Below are 22,013 nucleotides of genomic sequence, written 5' to 3'. Positions count from 1 at the left end.
AAGGACAAATTGCAGAAGTATCTTACTCTTTTGAGACTGATCCTATGGCAGAAGACGCAGTAAATGCAGGACAGCAGCTAATTATTTCTATAGCTGAAGTGAAGAGAGAAATCTGAATTAAAACAATAGAGGAACTGGACATGAGCACAAGTAACCACTAAGTGAGTCACCTAAATAATGATCCAACTTACAGTAGAGATCATGCCAACGTGATTGCAGACCAAATAGCCAGTCAGCTTCTTAAGAAGAGCAACCCAGATAAAAGGTCATCAAAACACAAGATTAAGATCAATACAAATGAGGAGGAGGAAAGGACTAATCTATTGTCCCCCTTTATTATAGAAGAACTGAGACTTATAAGGGAGAATAGGCCATGGAGAGCTGTTGATTTGGATAACATCATTATTTGAACAGATAAAGCAATTGGACCAAAAGCAAGACAGTGGCTAGTAGAAATGTTTAATGAATGCTTGGAACAAAGTGAGATTCCTAGCATCTGGTGACAGGCTAAGGTTGTAGCAGGTTTAAAAGCAGTGGTGGAATTCAATTTTTTTTACTACCGGTTCTGTGGGCGTGGCTTATTTGGTGGGCGTGGCTTGGTGATCATGTGACTTGGTGGGCGTGGCCAACTCAATGTCACTCACATCAAGGGGTGCCTCACCTGGCCCCTCCCCTCCCAGCCATTCCTTGTCACCCAGCCTCAACTTATCTATAGTTCTGTAAAAATGTTGTTCACCTTTTTTTTACTTTATTATCTGCATATTATAGATGTACTTTCATGGACCACTGAAAGGAGAAAATGGCTCACATGCTTTACCCAAGAGTGTGATAGGCAACAGGCTTTTAAGGGGCTGCCACAAAGAAAGGGGGACAATGAATTTTCCAAAGAAGCAGAAAACAAACAAGAAGCAATGGATGGAAACTGAACAGAGAGAAGCAACCTATAACTAAGGAGAAATTCCTGACAGTGAGAACAATTAACCAGTGGAACTGCCTGTCTCCAGAAGTTCTGGGTGCTCAATCACTGGAAGTTTTTCAGAAAAGACTGGACAGCCATTTCTCTGAAATGGTATAGGGTTCACCTCAAGGACCCTTCTAAGTATTATTCTGACACCTTTCCCAGGATTTCTATTTATTTTATTTATTTTGATTTGTCAATTGCTTACAAGATAATAGGTATAAGTATATACATACTTATGAATACATGAAATGGGTACATGTAAGAAAAAATAAAAGAAACAATAGGACAGGGACGGTAGGCACATTGGTGCGCTTATGCACGCCGACAAACCTCTTAGGAAAGGGGTGAGGTCATTAGTAGACAGTCTAAGGTTAAAGTTTTGGAGGTTTGGGGAAGAAACCACAGAATCAGGTGGAGTATTCCAGACATTGACCACTCTATTGCTGAAGTCGTATTTCCTGCAATCAAGTTTGGTGCGGTTTACCTTGAGTTTGTATCTATTGTTTACTCTTGTGTTGTTATGGTTGAAGCTGAAATATTCATTGACAGATAAGTCATTACAATGTATGATTTTATATACCATACTTAGATCAGACCGAAGACGGCGTAATTCAAGGTTTTCTAGGTCTAGAATTTCAAGTCTGGTGGCATAAGGTATTCTACCTCTTCTAATGAGTAGAAGAGTGGAGAACTCTTCTTGTGAAATATTTCTGGACTTTCTCAACTGTGCTAATATCAGATACGTAATGTGGGTTCCAGACTGATGAGCTATATTCGAGTATTGGTCTAGCAAATGTTTTGTATGCTCTAGTTAGTAGTGTGATATTACCAGAGAAAAAGCTATGTAGGATTAGGTTAACAACTTTTAATGCCTTTTTGGCTATGTAGTTACAGTGGGCTCTAGCACTTAGATCATTAGAGATGAATATTCCAAGGTCCTTTACAGAGCTTGGATCATCAACAAGATCTTGACTATTCAGCTTGTATTTTATTTTCTTATTTTTTTTGCCAATATGTAAGACAGAGCATTTATTTGTTGAGATTTGAAGTTGCCATTTGTATGACCATTCTGATATATAGTCAAGATCTTTTTGAAGGGTAGCAGTATTGTCTGTGTTATTAAACAGCTTTACATCATCAGCGAAGATAACGCAGTTGCTCTTAAAGTGATCACAGAGGTCATTTATGTAGAGTATGAAAAGAGCTGGTCCTAAAATACTGCCTTGAGGGACACCACTATTGACAGGTACAGAATTTGATAGGACATTCCCAATTTTGACCATTTGTTGTCTGTTTGACAGGAATGCTTCTATCCAGTTCTGCAGTTGTCCAGAGATACCATAAGATTTTAGTTTTAGGAGTAGTTTGTCGTGTACCACTGAATCAAAGGCTTGACAGAAGTCTATGTAGATTGCGTCTATTGTTTTGCCCTGATCGAGTTGTGTAGTCCATATGTTTCTGCAGTGTAAGAGTTGCAGATTACAGGATAGTTTTTTTCTGAAACCAAATTGTTTATTAGAGAGTAGGCTGTTCGTCTCTAAGTGGAGGATAATGGATTGGTTAATAACTGATTCCATGACTTTACAGGTGATGCAGCATAAGGCGATTTGTCTGTAATTTTCAACTAGGCTGGGGTCTCCCTTTTTGAAGATGGGGATGACCGTGGCTTGTGACCATAGGTTAGGTAAGGAGCTGGTCCTGAAAGATTTTTCAAAGGTTACGCTCAGAGGTTCTGCTATGGCAGTGGATAGCTTTTTTAAGAAGTAGGCACATATTCCATCTGGTCCAATAGATAGAGATGGTTTTAGATTGCGTAGTGCTTTTTCAACATTGTCTTCTGTAAAATTGGTATGTATTAGATCACTGTAGTTTTCTGTGGTTCGGCTAGGAAATACTGGGCATCCATTGCTGTTTACAAATACTGAACCAAAGAATGTATTAAAGAGGTTGGCTTTAATGGTGTCGTTGTTGCAGTCTTTACCATTAGGTCCTATCAGGGGTGGAATGGACCTTGAGTCTTTTAGTTTATTGTTTACAAAATTGTAAAAAGCGCAGGTGGAATTGGTGCATAGAAGGTTTTCCTCTTGTTTAATGTGATAATTGGTGCATTCAGTCTTTATCTGGTGGCATAAATTTTTGTATCGGCTTTTGAAGTTGGCAACGTGACCAGATTTGTTTTTCCGTCAGAGTGGTATCTTTTTGGATTGAAGTTTCCTTATTGTTATGGGTAATCTGTTTTTTTTGGGGGGAGTTGTTATTGGTACATTTAGTTTGATGACTCTTTTGACTTTAAGTAAAAATATGTTGTAATGGTCTTCAACAGTATTGCATCCAGGGAATAGAGACTGCCAATCAGAGGATGAGAGATTGTTGTCTATAAGATCATAGTTGCCTTTTTTGAAATTATAACTGGGGATTACGTCATTGTGATGATTTTTGTGTGGGCGTATGTTGAGACAAAAGTCAATCATATTGTGGTCACTGTTGGAAAAGGGTTCTTTAGTTTGTATTCTGTAAATTAAATTCAAACTATTGCAGAAGATGAGATTGAACAGTTGTTAAGTCTAGCATTGTTGCTTACTAGTTGTTCCAGTCCCAGATTTGTAACAGCATTGTAGAAGGTTGCATGTATGGGTTCATTCATTTAGGGTCCAGTTAATATGAGGTAGATTGAAGTTACCAAGAAAGATAAAAGTGTGTGGGCAGGATGTTGTCCATGTTAGTAGTGAATTTAGCTTCTTTACATGTTCGATGTCATAATCAGGTGCTCTGTAACATAGTAAGAATCGAAATGTGATATTTAAGGATAGTTCACAGATGATGGTCTCAGGAAGAGCAAGCTCCTGGGTAACTTGGATGTTTTTTAGATGTAAGGACTTTTTATAGAAGATAGCAACACCACCTCCTCTACGAATTTCATGATTTGATCGGTAAACATGATAGTCTCTTACTGTGGTAATGGAGTCAGGGAGAGATGCGTTGAGCCATGTTTCACAGACAAATATGATGTTGAATTTATCCATATTTAGTAAGAGGAGAAATTCAGGTATTTTATCCACAAGGCTTCTTGCATTGAGTAGCTTGCATTTAAGGCCAGCTGTAGTTGGAATTGAGGTAGTTAGGGGCGTGCATGCCTAGTTTTGGGTGATGGTGGATTGGATCTACCCAGAGTTTGGCATCCTTAGTTTTCTTGTCTGGGGGTTGGACTAGAAGACCTCCAAGGTCCCTTTCAACTCTCGTTAAACACGTGTATTTTATGCTCTGGACTATTAACATTGAACGCATGTAAACCCTGAAAAATATGTGGTAGCCCTGGGCAAAAGAAAGGCAAAAAATCATTCTAGGTGTAGGGACAGTGTAAAATATTAACACATGATAAATAATGGAACAATTAAAAATAATAGCTCAGAGTTTTATCTCTCTTTCTTTCTTTCTTTCTTTCTTTCTTTCTTTCTTTCTTTCTTTCTTTCTTTCTCTTTCTTTTCTTTCTTTCTTTCTCTCTCTCTCTCTCTCAGAGAGAGAGAGAGAGAGAGAGAGCGCACTTAACAGACAAGCATTTTGGAAGCAGCTCCTTTAAATTTCTCCAAGGCTGGAGTGGATTCCCCCACCCCGTCAGACCGCACTCCTTCTCACTCCAGCACTTTAACTCACAAGGGAAAAACGATACCTGCAGCAACCATGGGGAATCCTTGGAGAAGTTTTTAAAGGACCTGCTTCCAAAATGCATTTCTTTTACATTGCAAAAGTGTTCCAAGGCTCAACTCACCCCCATCCCCTCTGTCAGACCACACTCCTTCTCACTCCAGGCACTTTACTCACATGGGGAAAGCGATACTTGCAGCGTCCATGCCTTTTTTCCTTTCTCCCGGGGAGAAAAGAGGACATGGGGAATGGAAAGCTAGGAGAGCGATCGCAAGTGAGTGACTGGGCAGGTTGGGGGCGTGGCCAGCCAGGGGTCACCATCGGTTTGGCGACCCATGGCAAATAACCGGTACCAGTTCGCCCGAGTTGGTGTGAACCGGTTGAATACCACCTCTGTTTAAAAGCCCTTAAAGAATCCAAAAACCTAAGAACTACTGTCCAATTTTTTCTTGTGACATTCCTATAAAATCTTAGAAAGAACGATACAACATCGCCTCACTGTAGCTGTAGAACTCGTCATCCTGCAGCAGACTGGATTCCACCTGGAAAAAAGTTGCACCGCACAGATCCTGAATCTAACCCAGTATATTGCAGACGGATTCCAAAAGAGCAGTGTAACAGGAACTGTATTTATAGATCTCATTGCCACATATGATACTATCAATCTTAGAAGACTAAAGCAGAAAGCTTATGATATGACCAAAGATTTTAAACTTACAAATAACATCAGGAATCTGCTTGAGAACTGCATGATTTTTGTGGAGTTCCAGGGAAGACCAAGCAGATGGAGGTCCAAAGGAATGGCTTACTATAGGGTAGTGTATTGGCTCCAATTCTTTTTAATATTTACACCAATGATCAGCTGCTCCCCGAAAGTACTAACAATTCTGTATGCTGACAATCAAGCAATAGCTGTACAGGGAAAATCATTTGGGGAAGTTGAACAATGTTTAACAAAGCCCTGGTAGAGCTGAATCAAAAGTATCAAAACCAGTTAAGACCAAATCCAACAAAACTCAGGTATGCACCTTCCATCTTTGCAATAAGGATAGCAATAAGCAGGCTGCTACGAAGCTACATATTATAGGGAAAGGGATGTTATTAGAGCATTGCCACAACACTAAATATTTGGGGCTCACTCTAGATTCCCTAACATATAAGCAACCTTGTACCAACACTAAACTGAAGTCAGTGGATGAAATAATGTTCTCAGGAAACAATGAGCTCTACCTGGAGTGCTAAACCAAAAGTCCTTAATTTGCTATTCCTCAGGTGAATATGCTTCCCCAGTCTGGTATAAATCAGCACATGCTGGGAAAGTAGATGTTGCTCTGAATGAAGCTAGCAGAATTATTACCAGATGCCTTAAACCTACCCCTCTTGAGAAGATCTACCACCAAGCTGACATTGCCCTGCCTGCTATTCGCAGAGAAGCAACAGCATACAGAGAGAGGCTTAAATCTTCTATATTTACGTAACACCCTCTATATGGCCTACAACCAGCTTATCAACGATTAAAATCCAGGAAAAGCTTCCTTACATCAATGGAAGACTTTGAAAGCAGAGTGGACCTATGGAAAACTACAAAGAACCAACACCGGATGGAACCAATAGAATAGGTAGCACCTGTGTCTGATGAAAACTGGGAAGTATGGAAATTATTGATTAGATTGTGCATGGGTCCAAGATCCAGAGATACTCTCAACAAATGGGGTTATCTGGTGGCTTCTACTATTTGTGATTGGTGTGACATGTAGAACAACAGCACATATGTATATCTGCCCTTTGCGACCCTAATAGTGTATACTTGAGGACCTCATGACAGCATGACAGAACACAATTAATGTTGCTAGTTCCTAGGTAAGATCTGATTAATTTGTACATATTTTAATCTTGTATTTTATATGTTATGTCATATAGTATGACTGATCTGAATGAAAATCACTAGAGTCCTACAGAAAAAGTGGGATTGGATATAAAAGCGGCAAACAATAATATATTACATCCTAAAATAAATCTTATTCTGATAATATGCCAATTTAAACAAAGGAATATAAGCAAACGAAAGACACAGGGAATGACACAAGAAACTGTTGTCAGTTATTTTTCTGCATGATTCTTATTGCCCACATGGAAATGATATAATAGACTGCATAAATATCAACTTTAAGATATATCAAGACAGTGTTTAAAAAATAATCCTATATAATTAGGGATTTCGATAGCACTATTACCAAAAGATTAATATACAGACAGTGCAAAATTTTAACTGTATAGAATAAATTAAGTTGTTAATACTTCAATTATTTAATACCTCCAGCTGGAATCAATTGAACGCTATAAACATACTCCTTGGGAGACATTTCTTTTTTAATAAATTATATGACTTCTGAGGAGCTTCTGAAGTATATACATTTTTCTCTGCAAGAAACCATCTGCTGTACAATACTAGCAAGATAGTTAATTGAAGACACCAGAATATTAGTATCATTTTATGTTTTTTTTTTTGGAACAGAAGGAAAAAAGTTCTGGTTTGCAGTTAAATTAGCAATTGGTATTATGAAGAAAACAGGGACAAATCCCAACTTATTGATACTAACTTTCTGGTAATATTTTAATATGAATATCTGTGAAGGAACTATATCTATACAGCTATTATTATTATTATTATTATTATTATTATTATTATTATTATTATTATTATTATCTATACAGCAAATAATATTATTTAGTGCAGCATATCTAAATGTGGTCAGAAGTCTGCTATTTTTTTATTAACCAACAAAGACACACATAATTAATTGACATTGCTAGGGGACACATAACAGACCATATATTGCTATGCTATGAATACTTCATTTGAATGAACCATGAATAGGTAGTATCTATGAATAAACAAACTATATAATCAATTTATAACTGATTTTTTTAGCAGAGTTATGTTCTTCATTTTTTAAAGTCACCAGCAGATGGCTCCTTAGCCTACCTAATACCACTTTAAGTTGTTAGTTAAGGTATTTCAAAATAATTGAAAAACATTTTCTTCAACTATTTAGGTTGTATTTTGGTGATGGTTCCCATTAGGCTTTAACGTTTGTTAGCAAAACTTTTTACCTTTTGGTTAGAAATGGAGTAGCATAATATAACCCTCTGAAATGAAATGATTATATGTAGGTATAACACTCCTGCTATGTATAAATCTTTTCCACTGAAAATTAGAATTCTTAATTAATAATTCTGTACACATCAATTTAGAACTATTTGAGTGCCAGTCTACAACGAATGTCAGAAAATGGTTAAAATCTGAGGCAGCTCTTTGCCACAGTTACCTCTTTGCAAAAGGAAGTTTAATGACAAGTTAAAAGAAAGATGAAAATATTAGCAGACATATTGATAATTTCCATAATAATCTTGTTGGTATGGCTTTAAAAACCTAATAGACGAATTGATAATTAATAATTTCATCAAGTACTTTTTAATGATTCATTACAAAGTTTCTGAGTAATTTACATCAGCTGATAATAGAACTGTAGTTTGTGTCATTAAGCAGTGTTATCCACCCTCATATTTTCTGCTTAATATTAATTTAGGCACTGACCAATTTTGAAAAATGATTGGTGAGCAAAAACTCTAAAATTCCATCTATCCCTGGCTGGAAAAATATTGTGTAATCTTGTGAGGGGAATATTACTTAAAAAAGATTAATTTTAAATTCTTAAGGTTTTTTTTGTCCACTGATTTCACAATGAAAATGTGATCCCCTCAAAGGACATTTTAAAATCAAACATGAAAATCCATGTGTATTAATACAATGTATTTTATCATAAGAATATGAAAGATCACAAAAGTAACATAGGTACCTGTCATTTAGTGACTGTTTTATTTAATGACCATTCACAAATAAAAAACAATGATGAAAAATAATTTTGTGACAAATTGTCTAATTTACAACCTTTGCAGGTCTGTATAGCGAAGGAAGATAAAATCATAAGCAACATTACAGTTTCACTTAGCAAGTGCTTTGCTAACAACCAAGTTGCCAGTCATATTTGTGGTTGTTAAATAAGGACTATCTGTATAGCTAATCCTCTTGTTTCTAAGTCTTTTGATGTTAGAGTTTTCTTTAAATTCTACAAGGTTTTAACCAACAAGACAAAAGCAAGTAAGTATTCTCTTCCTCAAATTTTTTATTTTCCCAGACATTCTGCCCTCCCCATTTTTCCTATACAAGTTACTTCCACTGAAACCAATGAGTGCAATTAACTGAGCCTAGCTCTTAAACTGGCATAGATTATTAACTGTTTTGCAGGAGTGCTGGAGGCTATCTTGCAGTTCATTTTTTTTTTTTGGTTAGCAGCACAAAAGCAACTTATTCTCAGTTTTCCACAGGAGCCAAAACAAGGTTTCTGAGGTCAAAATGTTCTCACATCTGGAAAACCACTAATCTTTATTGCCCAAGATCTGTACGATTGAAGATTAAATCAGTCAAAGAAAAGAAGATTTCAAAATGTATACACGAATGTAAAAAGATTTTGGAAAGACAGGAAACATTGAGCGCTAACAAATTATTTTAACGGTCTGAATTTTCATTGTTATAATTATTCACTGTCACAATTAAATAGAAGTGGAGCATAATACATTATCTATTGTCTACTAAAATCTTGAACATTAATATTGTAAGTGAATATTAATGAAACATTTTTGGACCCTACCTTAAAAACCATGTGTAGCATCAATTGAAGACCAGCCTTGCCAGGATATTTACCAGAAATATTTGCTGCAGATAAATTGAACAGATTGGCTCCTGTTTCTGTGCACAGGGCATGAATAAGCATTTTTTTCCCTACTCCTACAGGGCCAACCAAGAGCAAGGTTTTCACCAGAGGAGCCTTTTCATGGACAGACTGAGAACCTATAGAATAAAATTAGTACAATGACACAATTATTCGAAATGTATGTTTAAAGAAAGTTTCATTCTAATAGCCTAAACTGTAATGTCTAAGTGCTAGACATGGGAAAAACCAACTAATGGGACTGACAAAGGCTTGGCAACAGAATGGATCAAAAGAGAACTTTCATTTCCAGGCTGGAGATGAAGCAAACTTTTTTGTAAAAAAAAATATTTTCTAAACAATTAAAATCGAACCTTTCTTTTACAATGACCTAGCAAAAACTAGTATTTTTTTGGTTTAAATTAAGTGAATTCTAAACAAATTTTGTTCAAGCCACCTGTTTAAAATCTAATCAGGGTGTGGAATGAGATAGTACTTAAGAAGGTTTTACACTTGGAATATAAAAAGTGATTGACACTCTGGAAAGAGTGGAGAGAAGAGCAACAATGATGATCAGGGAGCTGGGGCTAAAACAGTTGCAGGAACAGTTGCAGTTGTTGGGTATGTCTAGTCTGGTGAAAAGAAGGACCAGGGGGTGACACGATAACAGTGTTCCAATATCTGTGGATGCCACAAAGAAAAGGAAATCAACTTATTCTCAAAAGCACCAGAAGGCAGAACAGGAAGCAATGGATGGCGACCTATGAAGGAGAGAACCAACCTAGAACTAAGGAGAAATTTCCTGACTGCGAGAACAATTAACCAGTCAAACAGCTTACCTTCAGAATTTGTGGGTGTTCCAACACTGGAGGTTTTTAAGAAGAGTTTGGACAGTCATTTGTCCAGAATGATATAGAGTCTCCTGCTTGTGCAGGGTGTTGGATTTCCTGACAAACTTTGTTGAGCATTGGAAAATATCTGATTGGTAACTTAAACTTGGAGACTATGCAGCAATTGCAAAAATAACGTATTATATATTTACAGCAGTACCTAAGTTACAACAGCCCTGGAGATTGGGATTGCTGTCACTAACTGATTCAGTTGTAATGAAATATCATATGACTGCATCACTTAGCAAGAATATTTGCTAGACCAATAATTGAATACAGCTCATCAGTCTGGAACCCACATTATGTATCTGATATTAACACAGTTGAGAAAGTCCAGAAATATTTCACAAGAAGAGTTCTCCACTCCTCTAACTCGTTGCAGAATACCTTATACCACCAGGCTTGAAATTCTACAGCTAGAAAACCTAGAACTATTCCACCTCTAGTCCGATCTAAGTATAGTATATAAAATCATACATTGCAATGTCCTACTGGTCAATGAATAATTCAGCTTCAACCATAACAATACAAGAGCACACAATAGATACAAACTCAAGGTTAACTACATCAAATTGATTGCAGGAAATACGACTTCAGCAACAGAGTGGTCAATGTCTGGAACACTCTACCTGACTCTGTGGTTTCTTCAACAAACCCCAAAAACTTTAACCTTAGACTTTCTACTATTGACCTCATCCGTTTCCTAAGAGATCTGTAGGGGGCATGCATAAGCGCACCAAACGTGCCTACCGTCCCTGTCCTATTGTTTCTTTTATTTTTCTTATATGTATCCATGCATTCATAACTATATTTTTACTTATACCTATTATCTTGTAAGCGATTGACAAATCAAATAAATTAAATTAAATTGCAATTACAAGATGTGCAGATCACTAAGAAGGAAGCCATGAGAATCCTAGGTAAGCAACATGAGGGTGCTATGAAGGAACCCGCAGGGGGTGGGAGAGGCCCAGTAAAGGATGTGAGAATGCAGGCTGAGGGGAGCAGGGTGCCAGACAAGTGGAAAGAGGCTGGGGGAAACAGTGCTATGCCATGTGACTGCAGGGAGGCTGAGGGGACTTACTGAAGTGACATGCAACCTTCCCTGCCAGCTTCCCATTTGACTTTGCTTGTGAGAAAGCTGGAGAGAAAATTGCAAATTGGCAATTACATGACTGCAGCGTGGGTTGGGTTGCAACTACGGGTGAATTGGTTGCCAAGCACCTGAATCATAATCACATGGCTACAGGAATGGTGCAATGGCCAGAACTTCAAGGACTAGTAGTTTAACTAAACTGAAGAACAAATAGTTTCCCAATATATTACATATCATGCAGCAAGGAAAATATATACATTTAGAGTATGGTTTCTGAAGTTTACATTAATAAGTACTGTAAACCAGTCAAAGCACAAAGAAGAGATGTCAGAAATTACATATATTAATTTAGTTTTACCCTTTTCTTTTTTTCCCTTCTCTTTTTTTCTGATTAATTTTTCTGATTGATTTTCTGATTGATTGGTTACATCCCATCAAATTGATTCTTAGAGACCATATAGATTTTTTCCATGATGATCAGTCCCTATTTTGTCCTTCAGCAATTCCAACAGCACCCCCATCACCATTGTAATTCAGTCTACCCATCTCGAAGCTGGTTTTCCTCTTCTTCTTTTTTCCTTCCACCTTTCCCAGCATTAAAGCCTTCTCCAAGCCTTCTTACAAATAATGGCTTGGTATTTATAAATAATAATACATTGAACATATGGCCCTAAGCTCAACAGTTTATATTTTTTTTATATCTGTCATAAGTAGAATTCAATGTATTTTGCTTGATATGTTTTACAATTTATTAATGTATATTGAACATAATTGTATAACTTGAGAATTTTTTTGTCTATTTATTGATATTATCTCTTAATTAAAAGAAAGTTACACTTAGAAGTGTATCTTTCTTTTAACTAAATAAATAAAGAGGGAAAAGTTAGCTAATTTTTCAAAAATTCAATCTCACCCTTCCTTCAAACTTCATTTAAACACTGGAGACTTGATTTGTTATATTCCCCAAATGGCATTTTTGTATCTACTGCAGCCGCCAAACTGGCATGATGGAAATAAAATTATAAAAAGAGTGGTGCTGCAGTTAAAACTTTTTAAATTGGACAATTATTTTACCTTAGCTGAAAATACTTTTAAGAGATAAGAACCATATAAAATTATTTCAAAAGAAACAAATCGAACACTGTCGTAGTTAATAAAAATATGAAACTGTCAGGAACCCAAGCATGGTGTTCTGCCCTTTGGCCAGTTCTCCTCTGAACTTACCTAATGGCAATATTCCATACAGAACTATAAGTTGCTTCACATCTGTAAGAGAAGGCATTGGTTCTACATCTATCTGTCGAAGTGTAGTCCCCAGATAGCTGTATTCACCTACAAGGAGGAAACAAATGTGCCATACAAAAAGCTTAGTTTTAAAAAGTAGAATATAGAACACTGGATCATAGGTTTGGAAGGAACCTAGTCCAAACCACTGCTCAAGGAAGGAGACCTTATATTATTCCCAGTCAAATAACTGTCCAGTCCATTTTTGAAAGCCAATAGTAATGAAGCACCCACAACTCCACGAGGCAAGTTGTTCCGCTAATTAATTGTTCTCAGTCCCCTTGGTTTTAGTTTCGCACAGTTTTTGACAAGCCTCCACCCATACTTCTTGTCCTGCCCTCTGGTGCTTTGGGGAATAATCTTCTCTTGTGATAGTCTCCCAAGTATTGGAAGACAGCTATCATGTCACCCAAAGTCCTTCTCTTCGATAGGCTAGACATACCTAACTCCTGCAACTATTCATCATACAATTTAACCTCCAGTGCTCTTATAATCTTTGATGCCCTTCTCTGTACTCTTTCTAGTGGCTCAGCATCTTTTTTGTATCATGGTGATCAAAACTGGATGCAGTATTCCAAATGTGGCTTCACTTTTGCAGTACAAGAGTGTATTATCAGTTCTTATGATATTGATGCTGTCCCTCTGTTAATGCAGCCTTGACAGTTTTGACACACTGCTGGCTCATACTTAAGCAGTGGTCCATTTAAGTAGAAACAAGTAAAAATTGTTAGGGAGCATAAATAAAACATTTTGAACAGTTTCTTAGTTGATGCATTCTTAACACGAATGAGAAATAGACATAGATTCTAAACTTCCATGATGAACTGTAAATAATATAGCTAGTTTTTGCTTAAGGTCCACTTATTCAGCAACCATTTAAGATTATGACGGCACTGAATGAGGGATACTTAATAGATACAACAAAATAACAGAGTTGGAAGATCTTGGAGATCTTCTAATCCAATCCACTGCATAAACAGGAAACCCTATATCAATGGTCCCCAACCTTTGCGGCTTGGTGGCCCGGTTAGGGGTGGGGGGGAGGGGAATTGAGACACACAAATGGTAGGCTGGCACATGTGCAGCTCAACTTTCTAGCACATACACGCATGATTGCCCACCAGCCCACCACTTGTGCAAGCTGAGCTGCATGTGTGTACTGCGGCCAGGCGTTCACACGGCCCAATTCTGAATAGGCCATGGCCTGGTTGTGAGCCATGGCAGAGGCTGGGGATCCCTGCCCTATACCATTCTAGACAAACAACTTTCCAATCTGTTCTTAAAAACCTCCAGTGATGGAGCACCCACAAATTCTAAAGGCAAGCTGTTCTATTGGTTAATAATACTCACAGTCAGGAAATTTCTCTTAGTTCTAGGTTGGCTTTCTCCTAGATTAGTTTCCATCCATTGCTTCTTGTCCTACCTTCTGGTTTTTTGGTAAATAGGTGAACCCTTCTTATTTTGGCAGTCCCTCAAATATGGGAATACTGCTATCATTTTATCCCTGGTCCTTGTTTTCACTAGACTAGCCATACCCAATTCCCAATATTTCTGTTCTTCATATATTTTAACTTCTAACCTCCTAATAATCTTTGTGGCTCTTTTCTGCACTCTTTCCAGAGTCAATATCTTTTTTATATTGTGGCAACCAAAACTGGATGCAATATTTCAAGTGTGTTCTTACTAAGGTCTTATAAGCAAAACTAACATTTCATGTGATCTTGATTCTATCTCTGTTAATGCAGCCTAGGATTGCCTTGAGGGTTTTTTGGTAGCAGCAGCATATCACTGGCTTATATTTAACTGATTGCCAACTAGGACTCCAAGATCCCTCTCACAGTTACTGCTATAGAACCAGGTTACACCTATTCTATACCTGTCCATTTGGTATTTCTTGCCTAAGTGTAAAACCTTTCTTTTCTCTGCATTGAATTTTATTTTGTTAGATAGGGCCCAATGTTCAAGTGTGTCGAGATCCTTCTGAGTCTTGAACCTATCTTCTGGTTCCAACCTAGATCTAAGAAGAAATTTCCTGAGATGGTGAGCAATCAATCAGTAGAACAGCTTGCCTCCAGAAGCTGTGGGTGCTCCATCACTGCAAGTTTTTAAGAAGAGATTGGGCAGCCATTTATCCAGAACATTATAAGGTTTCCTGCTCAAGCAGGGTTTGGACTAGAAGACTTCCAACCCTACTATTCTATGTCCTACCTGACATCACATAGCAATGGAGTCTCAGTCCCAATTACTGTTGTTAAATGAGGACTATCTAAAGTATAAACTACTCTTATCTCTGATGAAATGTGAGACCTTCTATAAAATTCAGAGACTTGTCAAAGGCAACCATAAGTATAACCAATAAATTTAAACTGTCAGTTGGGATTGCTGTGTTTCATCTGTGATTCTGAAGAAATATTTTGGTGCACATGGGAGCACCAGCATGGTATATCCTTTCAACCAGTGGTGAGATTCAAATTTTTTTACTACCAGTTCTGTGGACATAGGTTGGTGGGCATGGCAGGTGAAGGATACTGTAAAATGTCCAGTCAGAGGTGGCATTTGCTGGTTCTCCGAACTACTCAAAATTTCCGCTACTGGTTCTCCAGAACTGATCAGAACCTGCTGAATACCACCTCTGCTTTCAACTGTTTAAAGGAGCTATGTTCTTACATAGGATTACATAACTGCTGCATTTTGTGGAAATGCACTATTGCTTTAAAAGATTGAACGTACTACATTTTTTGAATTAAATTTGAGGGCCCTATTTTATTATGGAATGCTAATTTAAAAATCTAAAACAGTGCATTAATACTGTACATATGTAAATAAAATGGTAAAACACAGACACACAACCAAATGCAGCATAAATTGCTTATTCACTTGAGAAAGAGCTCAGTACTGAGGTGTTAACCAATACTGATGAATTATAGAATCAGAAGGCACCCAACATACCCTAAATAATAAATTTACAATTGTAATTATCCTCCAAAGTGTGGAAATTTTTTGTGAGCATTAATTTTTAGACTTTTGTATTTAAAATTTGGAGACAGGAATGCCATCTAAACTTACAGCATTGTCAGAATGCCACTACAATCGTATCATCTATCCTATATTCACTCAGAAATATACTCTATTGAAATATTCAATTGTTACTGCATCAATACAAGAGAACTGAATAAAACATAACCTATGTGGTAGGTTAGATTCTAGACAAGTTTAAAGATCACCCACCAAACTGTGAGGAACATTCTCTTTGTCCTTGTGCTACTCCTCCCCTGGGCTTTTCAAGTTTTTCTACTTCTATTTAATGAACAGCTGTGGAAGTGGGGTGGCCGAGTTACTGGTAAGATTTTAAAAACTTCCCTTTGGAATTTTGTATTATTATTACAGATTATCAAATATTTAAGTTAGACCATAAATAGTGTATCAGTCTATTAATTCTGTTTTGGATCTGCTGCTACTATCAGGAAGAACAATTTACTAAAATGTGTCAACTGTAGCAGAAACCCTGAAGAGATGGTCATCTGAATTTGTTTTAATCTACATTTTAATCTGTGTCACCAAGATGCTGATTTTCGGTAACTTTTATCTGAAATTAAAATGACTGGTGTTGTAGTTCATTTATTCAGTATCAATTCTGTCACAAATGTTTTAAGTCCAATATAATACATTGCATAAATACAATTCCAAAATAAATACACAGTGTCAGGCCCCTGTTGGAGCCTGAATCTAGAGAAAGAGGAGACGGAGCTGGAGCTATGGGACATTGAGGGGATGGCTTCGTTGGCTTCAAAGGAATGTGGGGAGGCAGGCCAGGGCCGCTCAGGAATGGGACAGCTTGCTAGCAGGGAGGAGTGGGGTAGGGACAACCAAGAGAGGGCAGGCACTGGAAATGAGGAGCAACAGAGCTCAGGCAATGAGCAAGAACTGCCCCCTCCCAATCCCTGAGCACGGAGAGCGGAGAAGAGGCGGAAACAGCACAGGCCGACCCAACTCAGGAAGAGAGTATCCTACCCCTTTTCACGAGGCACACCTGGGAATTGAGACTTAAAGAGACGCTGTGGGGAAGGGTGTTTGTCAGGAATGAAAGCTGAATTCATGGAATTTGATGTGCGTGGCTGACGTTTGGTGTTTCCTGGGCTTCTTGCTTTATTTCCTGCTTCCTAGATTAATTGCTTTGTTCCTTTTCTTCTTGAAACCATTGCCATGTTCCTTTGCTTCCCGGACTCATTGACTTATTCCCTTGCCTCACTGGATTTCTTACTTTGCAGCTGTTGTGCTCACAGAATTTGCTGGACTACTTGCAGCCAAAGGCTGCTGAAAGTGTGTGTGTGTGTGTGTGTGATCACTTTGCTTTAGGACATGCATAACACACGAGCTTTGGGGGGAAAGTTGGAGCAATAAAGGGGTGATTTGAACTATCATCTGACTGTGTTGCCTCTGTTCCTTGCCCCTGGTCATCACACATAGTCTGTAGTAAGATATAAAGGTTATACTTTACCAACATAATCACTGAGTTTTATTTTTTTACTTCTTATTAATATTCCTTCTTCTACCAGCTCTTGGTAAAGAGAATCAATAGTCCTATACAGAAATAAAGAATAAGTTACACAAATATATCTGTAGACAAACACATATTCTTAGTAGTCTCTGCAGATATTTCAACCGGATTAGCACTGATGATGTTGCCTAGTCAAGTAATGAAATATCTATTAGCAAACAACAAGCTCAGAGAACATCAAGAACTCCACATTTCAACCCTGAACTACATATATTAGAACAAAAATTGCTATGTGTCTGAATTTTGGTCATGCGACAATGGGATGCTGCAATAGTTGTGTGAAAACGGTCATAATTGTAACTTGAGGATTATCTGCATTGAAAAATGAAGCACTACAGTCTTATATATAGTGCAATCCTATAAATGTTAATTCAAAATGGTGGGTCAAATTATAATTCAGAATCACTAATTATTTCTTACACACGGAATGAAGTTTTTAAGTACATATGTGATTCAAGCCACTGCCACATGCACATTTTCATATTATTTTAGGGCTATTCTTAATATACTACTGCATTTCAGTGCCAATAAGTTTCTGAATTGTGTATTTTGCTTTTTAGAAAGACTTTGTGAATTACAGACTTCTGGAAGCAACTCTGATATAATATTTTTTCTTGGAATAAAATATAAACATATAGCACTGAATTATTCGTGAAAGTGATCTATAAGAGTATTTTTATGTACTTAAAGGTAACGTTGGAAATACTGATGCAATGGGCAAGGGTTAAGATTTTACTCACATTTTACATATCAGCAGGGCTTTTTGGTAGAAAATTGAATTTAACATTTGGCCCTACTATTTAGATTTGGAAAATTCAAAGGGAAATAACAGTGATGCTTTGGGGTGATAATTCTTATGCAGCTATCCAATATCCCATTTGGCACAAAGATCAAGCAAGACAACAAATGAAGGAGGCTGACCTAAAATTATCCATTCTAAATTCTAGTCTGCAGTTAGACCATGGGAATAAAAGAGAAAATGTATAGTTCTTATAGAAAGATATTTATCAGATATAGGATATATCTTATAGATATATCACATCCTAAATGTAGATGGAAAACTCAGGTGCACATCTAAAACTACTAAATGTTCCACATATACTATAGGGAATAAATTTAATGCATATTTAATACATATGAAGAAAACTCACAAACTGGTGTACATTTAACCTAAAATAAACTTTATGCAAATAGGACTTTATCTAAATTTATTTCTGCATTATTAGACGTTTAAAAATAATCCATGTTAGATCCTCCATAATAGTCAACAAATTTGAGTTAATGCATTTAAAAACTTAAGTGTGAATCTCAGAAGAGAAACTGCAACTTTACCGATCAGCTGTCAGATCTTTATCCTTCTTTGACTTTTTCTTTCCTCCACCCTTTTTCCCTTTTTTCTTTTTCTGAAGATCACAAACAGAAATAAGAGATTAACATAGTTGGAAGAGACCTTGGAGGTTCTCTAGTACAACTCCTTGCTTAAGAAGGAGACCCCGTACCATTTTAAAAAAGTGATTATCCAATCTCTTCTTAAAAAAACCTCCAGTCATAAGAGCATCCAGAGCTTCTGAAGGCAAGCCGTTCCACTGATTAACTGTTCTAAGTGAGGAAATTTCTTCTTATTTCTAAGTTGGTACTCTCCTTGATTTGTTTCCATCCATTGCTTCTTGTCCTGCTTTACACTTGGCAAAGTATACTTTGCAAAAATACTTTGCAAAGGTAGTACTTCCACATATGGCAAAAGTATTCATTTGAATACAGCTCTCTTTGATGAACTACGTCTTCATATAAATAATAAGAAGTGCTGTTATTTTGTTTACATTTATTTCATGTTCTCCAACTTCCGATACAGTATTATACTAAATCCATACTAAATAGTTACCTTTCCTTTTTTCCCTTTTTTCCCAGTTTTCTCTGTCTCTCTATCCACAGCTAATTTTAGATTCTTCAGTTCTTGGCGCATTAACTCATCAACCTGTATGAGCACATACATAGAGGTAATAAGAAATACTGTGCTAAAAAAAAATCTGCAACTAGAAAATATAAATGTTATGCTAAGGGTAAACACTAAAATTATCCAATTTTAATAGCATTTTTAGGGAGAATTATACCTGTAATAACCTTCCCTCCAAAATAAAGCATTATTATCAAAATAAAATACTAAATTGGATAGAGTAGACATGCTTCAAGTCCCTGTTCTTAAATCTTGCCATCTAGTGGGATCTAGTGCACCTCTGCTGTGGCTACACCTACTTCTGGAACACCTGTCCTATGGATTTGGTGGGCCACTCTCCTTTTATTCTTTTAGAAGGCCATCAAGACCTGGATTATTACCTAGGCACTGGGGGCTGAATGAGGATGTCTGGGGTTAATTACAGAGCATCCCAAAGGGATAACTGAAGTGGTGGGTTTGTTTTGTTTTTACAGTTTTTATGGTTCTGGGTTTTATTCTTGTTGTAAGCTGTCCAGAGTTAAGTTTTTAGATAGGCAGCCATATAAGTCTTTTAAACAAACAAGCAAACAATTAAACAAAACTCTGGATGGACAAGCACTACCTCTGAAGGAGCAGTTTTGCCATTTGGAAGGCTTTTTGGACTCCTGGCTGCTGCTCAAGCAGATGGAAGCTGTGACTAGAGGAACAATGATGATCTGGTGCAAGGTAATTCATCACTATTCTACTGCTACTCATTTGGCTATAATAATTCAATGTCAGTACAAGGTATTCTATATAGGACTGCCTTTTAATAATATTGGGAAAGTGTAGTTAGCTCATAGTGCAGCAGACCCCATGACAACTGGTCCCCTGATGCTGAGTGCAGGTTACCTCTATGCTGGGGGTACTGCATTGATAACTAGTTAGTTTCTATGTACAATTTAAAGTGTATATTTGACTCATAAAGCCATAACTGACCCATGCTTATAAAGGCAGATGGGTATTTGTAGAACTGGCTTGATCCATCTGGTCACCTTAAGAGAAGTTAATATCTGAGAATATTTTCACCAAGATAAATTCCTTGTGTGTCCAACCACACTTGGACAATAAAAAATTCTATTCTATTCTCTTCTCTTCTATTCTAAGTCCCCACTTCCAGGAAATTGGGGCAATTGTCTGCAAGAGTCTCCCAGTAGAAATCAGGTGGCCCCATCTCTTTTGGTATTCAGAAGGATACCTTGACAGAACTGTTCTGTAGAGCATTTTAACTAGCTAGGGAGTTTTTAACCTTTATTTTTATATTATTGTTATTTCTCATATTTATCTTAGTTTATTTGTATCTTATGGTTCTTTTTTGTTTTTATTTGTTTACTGTATTTGAAGACTTATCATAGACCACTTAATGTTTCTTATACTATGGAAAGCATCAAGAGTTGCTTGGCTAGTGGTGAGCCAGATATGGAATAAATGCTGTACATATCATGCTTGATGTGAATCTTACGATTGCAGCATGAAATGTACACCATCCAGGACTGAAGCCTAGGCTCTTAAGGAGTTTCTAGCACCTTGATGGTGTAAATCACATGTAGCTTTTGGCTTGAAGGCCATATCAGGTTCCAAATAAGTAATATACTGTACATATGTGATCTTCTATGTACGCTTTTGCACACAATAAAATATACTTCCTTAAACTACTGCCTATGAGAGAGAAGGGGGGGAGAGAGGGAGAGATCAGTGTTCCGCAATTCCTTTTCTGCAGGTGAGCCGAAAATATTGATCCAGCAGGAAAGATGGAATTCATAATCCTAGAGTAGACATTAAACTGGATTACAAAACACATGTAAGAAAGCTGTTGTGCTACAATAATTCAGAAACTGATTCACACATTGGGAAATCTGCTTTGAATCTTCTGCCAGAAACATACTAGGTGGCTTGAATGTTTTTTTCAACTTTACAGTCCTGGAATTTCCTGGTGGCTTCTCATCCAGGAATTGACCAGGCCTGACCCTCACTAGCTTTCATGTGATCAGCTAAGATCAGTTATGCTAAATGGCAAAAATGCTGCATTTCCCAGAAACTTGTTAGAGGGTTACAATATATACATAAGACCACAAATCTGTAGCCTAAACAGTATACTGTATTTCACCCTACCAATCAAGGATTCTATGAACTCATTCTCATGGCAGAGCAGACCAGAAATTACGCATATACAACAAATTATGCTACTAAATATTAAAGTCTATTCAGGGTCTTTAAAAAGCTAGAACTGAAATATTCTTTTACAGTACTACTTTAGATAAGTAACATGATTATCAGAAGGAATTGGAAAGAATGAAACATTTTCATGATGTCAGCAACTCGTTTCCTGCTTATTTTATTTATTTATTCATTAAAGAAATGTATGTGTGTGTGTGTATGTATGTATGTGTATGTGTATGTGTATGTGTATGTGTATGTGTATGTATGTATATAGAGGCCACCTGCTTTTTTCTGTAAAACAAGGAACTTCCAGACAGCATCATTCCAATCATTTGTAGCACAGGCTTCAAAGATAAAGGCAGGCTGACATTAAATTACAAAATACATATTCCTGATAAGTTTGACTTTTGTATAGAAATCCTCTTTGACTACCGCCATTTTTTTCTCTTTTAAATGGCCTACTAGGATGAAGTCACCTGAACTCTGATCTCTTCTTCCACTTCTTTCCTTTTTTCTTCTTTGATTAGCTCTGGATCATACTCTTGCGAAAAGTTCCATTTCTCATCTCTGTTCTTCCAAATATCTGTCACCCAAGAAAAGAACAAGAATGAGAAGGGAATCGGTGCTTTTTAAAAAATATGTCTTATAGCATTAAAAATTGTATTTCTGGTTCTGATA

At 37.0% G+C, this 22,013-nt stretch overlaps 1 protein-coding gene across 3 annotated transcripts in view; it reads right to left on the bottom strand.

Annotated features, from left to right (window-relative positions):
• DRC11 (dynein regulatory complex subunit 11) overlaps positions 1-22,013 on the bottom strand; it is a 119,274-nt gene that overhangs the window by 24,321 nt on the left and 72,940 nt on the right. For all 3 annotated transcript variants that reach the window (XM_087919560.1, XM_087919559.1, XM_087919561.1), the window contains exons 10-15: positions 21,812-21,918; positions 19,086-19,178; positions 18,536-18,606; positions 17,144-17,226; positions 12,586-12,693; positions 9,316-9,515 (exon numbers count right to left, since the gene is read on the bottom strand). In XM_087919560.1, the coding sequence (XP_087775686.1) occupies positions 9,316-9,515; positions 12,586-12,693; positions 17,144-17,226; positions 18,536-18,606; positions 19,086-19,178; positions 21,812-21,918 (662 nt within the window). The remainder of the gene's footprint in view (positions 1-9,315; positions 9,516-12,585; positions 12,694-17,143; positions 17,227-18,535; positions 18,607-19,085; positions 19,179-21,811; positions 21,919-22,013) is intronic.

Source organism: Pseudonaja textilis, chromosome 1 (genome assembly GCF_049901715.1).
Source record: "Pseudonaja textilis isolate UNSWEBS1 chromosome 1, rPseTex1.2, whole genome shotgun sequence".
NCBI classification, from domain to species: Eukaryota; Metazoa; Chordata; class Lepidosauria; order Squamata; family Elapidae; genus Pseudonaja; species Pseudonaja textilis.
The sequence above is the reverse complement of the archived record's forward strand: the minus strand, read 5'-3'. Positions and strand labels throughout refer to the sequence as shown.